The 6,173-nt window shown below is 42.8% G+C and overlaps 1 protein-coding gene across 1 annotated transcript; it reads right to left on the bottom strand.

The window, feature by feature from the left end:
- Positions 1–454: 454 nt before the first annotated feature.
- Positions 455–5,872, bottom strand: LOC101691334 (olfactory receptor 2Z1-like). The gene is made up of 2 exons (XM_013050515.2): positions 5,805–5,872; positions 455–1,412 (listed from the first exon to the last, which is right to left on the bottom strand). The coding sequence occupies exons 1-2, from the start codon at positions 5,870–5,872 to the stop codon at positions 455–457; spliced, it is 1,026 nt and encodes a 341-aa protein (XP_012905969.2).
- Positions 5,873–6,173: the final 301 nt, after the last annotated feature.

Here is a 6,173-nt window from a genome sequence, read left to right on the forward strand (position 1 = left end):
GTTGAGAACCACAAGCTAGAATTTTGCTTAGATATTCTGATCAATAGCAAGAGGGCCAATGTAGCTGGAGGAGATGGATGAAGGAGAAGTTTGGGAAAATAGCTGAAGACAAAGGACTTCGGAGATCTTTTGGAGAGAAGAGATGCCCTTGGACATTTAGTGACACAGAGATCATGAGTGATTGCTACTTTGAACAAGGGATGGCTGGAACAGAAGCCAGATTGGAGTTTGTTGAGGTGGGGGATAGGAGTGAGAAGTGGACACTGACAATCTGGACAACTCTCTGAAGAGAAGGGCAGCAGCTGTAAGGGAATGAGGCAGCCTCTCTCACTTGCCTTCATGTAGATTTGGGATTCTTGACTACTCATTTCAGAAGGAAATCCTAGAATGGACTCCTGGAGCCACAGTGACATCCTAGAAGAGGAGGACTCCCCCTCCTGAGTCTTAAGCAGTCCTACCCACCCCACACTTCCCTTATCACCTTCTTCATTGCTCCTGTCACTTCCTTGTTCCTGAGACTGTAGATAACAGGGTTCAGCATGGGTGTGAGGACTGTATAAAAGACAGACACAACATCATCCTGGCCAGGAGAGTGGTAAGATGCAGGTAACATATAGGTATACACGAGGGGCCCATAGAAGAGGTTGACAACTGTTAGGTGGGAGGAGCAGGTGGCTAGGGCCTTCTGACGCCCCTCCACGGAATGCATCCTAAGCACTGCTGCCAGAATGAGGGCATAGGAGGTGGTGATGAAGGCAATGGGCACCAGAAGGACCACCACACCTGTCATAAAGAGGACTTGCTCATAGGCAGCTGTGTTAGCACAGGCCAGCCTCAGCAGTGAAGGTACCTCGCAGAAAAAGTGTTCAATCTTCCTTGAGCCACAATAGGGGAACTGCAGGGTCATTGCTGTCTGGATAGAGGCATTGAGGGACCCTCCCAGCCAGGAGGTGGCCACCATGAGCAGACAGGTCTGAGGACTCATGAGTGATGGGTAGTGCAGAGGGTTGCAGATGGCCACGTAGCGGTCATAGGCCATGAGGGCCAGCAGGAGGCACTCAGCAGCCCCAAGGAACATGAAGAAAAACATCTGTGCTCCACAGCCCACAAATGAGATGCTAGTCCAGCCAAAGAGAAAGCCTGCTATCATCTTGGGGACCGTGACTGAGGTGAAGAAGATGTCCAGGAATGACAGCTGGCTGAGGAGGAAATACATGGGTGTGTGGAGCCGGGCATCAGCCCAGATCAGGAAGACCATGGCAGTGTTGCCAGCCATGGCTAGTGTGTAGATTATCACAACCATGCTGAAGAGGAACAGGTGAATCGGGCTCTCATTAAAAAGGCTCGTGAGGACAAAGCTGATGGTGGAGGAGTGGTTCCAGGCCCTTCTGCCTGCCTCCTGCCAAGACTCACTGTGGGGAGGAAGAAACAAACTCACCAATAGCTCAGAAGCATCCACTCTGAGTTAGAGAGGGGTGATGGATGAAAACAGCAAAGAGCAACAATTAAGTAAAGCTGGCACAGGGGCTGTGGGAATTCTTCCTCATATTCTTGCAAATTTTTATAGGCTTGGCATTATTTCATGTTGAAAAACCACTATAAAAGACTTGGCATGCAGCCAAAAACATGCTCAGAAGGGAACTTCTAACACAAAATACCTGTGTTAAAAAAGGAGGAAAGACTGAAAACCAATGATCAAATTTTCCATCTTAAAAAGCTAAAAAAGAACCATAGTACATTAGAACACCCCGTGTTTTGTGGAATACACACGCTTAGTAGTGTTTCCAATAATTAAATAAACAAGTAAATATGCACACAGGACAAAATTTCAAAAACAAACACTTTCATGCCAAGTCTAAGCACTTGATCCACAAATATGTGAGTTATGTGGTTCAAAATTCTCATTGTAGATACATGAGATACATGTGATTAATTTTTCTATGAAATAGCTGAGAGGCTGTGACAGTGGCTGACAGGGTACATTTTATCAGTTAGCATGGCTGTGCACTGCCATCTTGACCTTGTTATCTTGACCCCCAGGTGTCCTAAATATGCCCTTTGTGCTCAGATGCAGTAACTGCTCTTAGGAAGGATTTTGGCAGTATGTTGTCCTTATCTTCATGCTATGACCTCATTTCAATGGATTTGCTATAGCAGTCTATTACCTTAGTAAGAAGATCCCTTATGAACCTGTTTGATAGAGAATAGGCCTCTTTGTAAGCATTAACCTGTGAAATTCATAATACGAGTATGTGAGCCAGTTTCGGTAGTTGCCCCTGGAAGTATCTTCCTTAAAGTTCTCCTTTTTCAAATTACTTTTGTTGAGGTAAAGTCAATTTCAATGGATGTCAAATTAAGCTATGATGAGAAAGAAGTCACCCAAAGGCAGTTTTAAGAAAGTATGGATGAGGGGATGAGCTCAGACCAAACACACCACTGCAAGAGAGCCAGCAGAGATCTGCCCACCAGGAAAATTCCCAGACTTTGTGGCCTGCTGGCTTCCTGGGTTTTAGGATCCCAAATCCTAGGGAATGGTTTGAATTCTGGCTCATATTTCTGAGCTCAAGATAACAAATGACTTAAATGGAGAGAATGAAGATAAATAAAATGAATTTCCCCATGTTCCTGAATGAGTTGAGAATATGAGAGAATGTTGGAGCTGGTTGACAAATTGGGTCACTGGGACAGGCCTAGAGGGGTATGTAAGTGTTGTAGAGGTACCGCATGTCAGAGATGTGACAGGCCGTGGCCCTAATCTGCATGTCCTTCAGATTCACCAGCAGAGTCGTGCAATCTAGGGGTGATCTGCATTTCCAGTTTCCCTGAAACTAATTTCTAGGCGTGGGCCTTGAGCACCCATGTTTCTTAAGGCTCCCAGGCTAGGCTGACATATGGTCTGAGTTGAGAACCATTGCCCATAGCTTCTGAAGGAGTTTAGAATCCTGTGCTTTCCTAGGTCCCGCAAATAGGAATCAGGTAGCTATGCTAGGAAAAGGTTTTCCTCAATGCTCATCCTGGCATTCCTTGCTATGCCAAGGGACCCACTTTATCTATCACCTTAAACTTCACCATTTCCAGGATGCTCATGCCAGGTTATACAGATTCCTTAGTGATGAATCAAATGTGTTCAGAGTACAGCAGGGCCCATTCCAAAGTTTCTCTCTCGAGCTGAGCACAAGAAGTTAATGCTGTTAAACTGAAACATTCAAGATGAGCTTTTAGTGAAGATGTGATATACTGCATCTGTTTTTATGTATTTGATGATGCTTTGACATCTTGAGGTCTTTCAGTCCCTGGGAAGGGACTGTTCCTCTTAAGGGTGCTAATTCATAAAGATGGTGAACAACTTGCAGTGGCTAATGTCTTTGGTGTGAAAATGAATCAATCCTGAGTACATACCCTGTTCTGCCTCCCTTTATCATTCTGGAACAATATCCCTCTGCCATAATCATTCTAGGGACAGGTTTCAGACAACTAAAGACAATACCTGTGGCTCAAAGCCCACCCAAATGATTCTAACTATCAAATCCTAAACCTGCTCATCTGTTGCCTTACCCAGTCCTTTCCACAAAAATTATGTAAAAGCTTTTGCATATGCTTTCTTCTCATTCATTCTGCCTCCTGACCAACCCTGATGCTTCCTTTCCTCTGGGGCCCTGCATGCCCCCTCCTTTTGGGAACTGTAGAAAATTACCTTTTTTTATGGCAATCATCTGCTGATCTGTTCACTTCACCAAAGCATGACATAAAAAGAGACTAGGTGCATTTGAAAACATTCCCCTGAAGAGAATTGTCTCATGTTTTCCCTGTTTTGTCATTTTGCAGACACAGCTTGTATTGTTTGGTGTCTCAAAATTCTCATAACCACTAGATTTTACAGCTGGAGGAAACCTCACCCATTACCCCAATTTTATCCATACATAGTATGACCCTTGGTCAACAAATTTTTGAACTTCCAGGCCAGATCCCAAATCCTCCTAACTGTTCTATAGCTGGCTTCCTCAGGCTTGGCACAACAAATGGATAATTGTTTGCTATAAGAGACTATCCTGTGCATGGCAGTGCATTCAGCAACATCTCTAGACTCTCCCACTAGATGCCAATAGTACTCCCTCCCCGTTGTGACAAACAAAAATGTCTGCAGACATTGCCAAATGTTCCGTGCTGGGAAAAATCACCTCTGACTGGAGACTTTTTTCCTAGGGCATTATTTTCAGTTACTTTTCTTTCCTTTGCTTCCTTTTCCACCAAGGCAAATGAAAGAGAAAAGGAACTCACATGTTTTCAATCTGTAATAATTTGACCCAGAGTTGTCTGAATGTCCTTTGCAGATTTTACCAAGTTCAAGCCATTGTGATTAAGGATCTAGTCTCTGGAGTTAGGTTGCTTGGGTTCAAGACCCAACTTCACTACCTCTATAACTTAGACTACTCAGCTTCAAGCTCCTTATCTCAGAATTGTTGAAATCTGTTGGAGGCATTAAGTGGTTAATACCTGTAGAGTGCTTGGGGTACAGTTAGGCAGGAAGAATACAGTTTGTCAGCTGCTATTAACACCACGACTCTTATTACTACTTTTATGACCCTGAGCCTCTGCTTATCTCTCTCTATAAAATGGTGTCATGATACTTGCTTCTCAGGGTTTTTGTGAGTATTGAATTAGAAAAATGTTGAGGTTGTGTTTTTTGCATAATAGGTATTCAGTAAATATTAGGATACTTCCCTTCCTCACTTAAGCAAATTAGTTTTGCAAAATAATCATACGGTCGATAATTGTACCCACCTGCAAAGAGCTCCTAGTCTCTCCCATTTGGAGACTTCTCTTCTACAAATTTTATTCTCAGAAAGCTTGGACGGGGTTGTGGTTGTTGTGATGGGGAGGGCTTCTCCATTGAACACCTAGACTGAGTATTACTTATGACTAAGGACTCTGTCCTTTCCTTGTTTTATATTTCTCCACAGAAAACACTTTGCATAGTCCCTGGTCAATGCTTATGGGATGTGTGTGGTGAATAATTGAAAGAAAGCACAACCGCGCCCACATAAACACTGTTACCTAAGTGGCGGGTTTTGGTATTGCCAACTGAGTTCAATAGCCCTTTGTGGGGCTGTGCGTAAGCAACTGTTCTTAGAAATTATTGATTGTCCTGGCACTATTGATTTTTCTTTTCATGGCAGTTTCTAATTATTAACACACACACAGACACACAGACATAGACACACACACATACACACACACATTTGCATTGCAGTGTATGAAGTACATGTGTGTGCATGTCTCAGAATAATTATTTAGGGTGAATATATTAGGCTGGAGGAAGAGGATATATTTTTCTATTCCTACTACCTCTAGCTTGTGTATCTCTGAACTAGTATGCAACAGGCATCAAAAAACCACTAAAATGAACAAAAAAGGGATCTTTAATGTAAACAACATACTTTATGTTGTCAGGTATTTCTAGAACTAGTCTTCCTTCTCTCTTCTATGATTTATCTGTAATGATATGATATTTTCTATCCCCCTACAGTTTAACTGTTTTTTTTTTTCCTTTTTAAAGTAAAGCACAGCCTTGGTTTTTATAATTCAAGAAGTCTCATTTATGGAGAAAGACGCTGCATAAAAACAAAAAACAAAAAACAAAACCCAAAATCAAACAACTGTCATATTGTTAGAGATTTTTAAATGGTGGAAAATTTGACAGAAGTTGTGGAATTACCCCTTGTCAAATGTGGGGCTTCATGAATGGGGGCAATGGTTTTAAATTACTTCTCTCTTTCTTGACCTCCCATCTTTCCCTCACTCACCTCACATTGTCCCAGTGTGCAGTTTCCATCAAGACACTGTCCCTTGTTGACTTTTCTCCTTCTTCCATGTCCTTCCAGGGCTCCACGTTGTGGCTCAGAAATGAAACAATCTCTTGGGGAGTCCGTATGGAAGTCTGTGAAAGCTGAGTCCATACACCCATCTCTTTTCAATAAGACACCTCTGAAAGTATACCATTTCCCCCTTAGAGCTCTGTTTTCCACAGCATGCCTTAACCACCTTTACTATAAATAGGGTGAGCTGCTGCTTGTTTCTTGCTTTCCTTTATCCACTTCAGAATGCTGTGACTGCAAAGCTTTTGTAACTGAATTTGCCCTATTTTCTTACCCAAAGAGTATGATTGCAGTCCT

The sequence above is a fragment of the Mustela putorius genome, unplaced genomic scaffold (genome assembly GCF_011764305.1).
Source record: "Mustela putorius furo isolate JIRA1106 unplaced genomic scaffold, ASM1176430v1.1 tig00003923_pilon_pilon_pilon, whole genome shotgun sequence".
NCBI classification, from domain to species: Eukaryota; Metazoa; Chordata; class Mammalia; order Carnivora; family Mustelidae; genus Mustela; species Mustela putorius.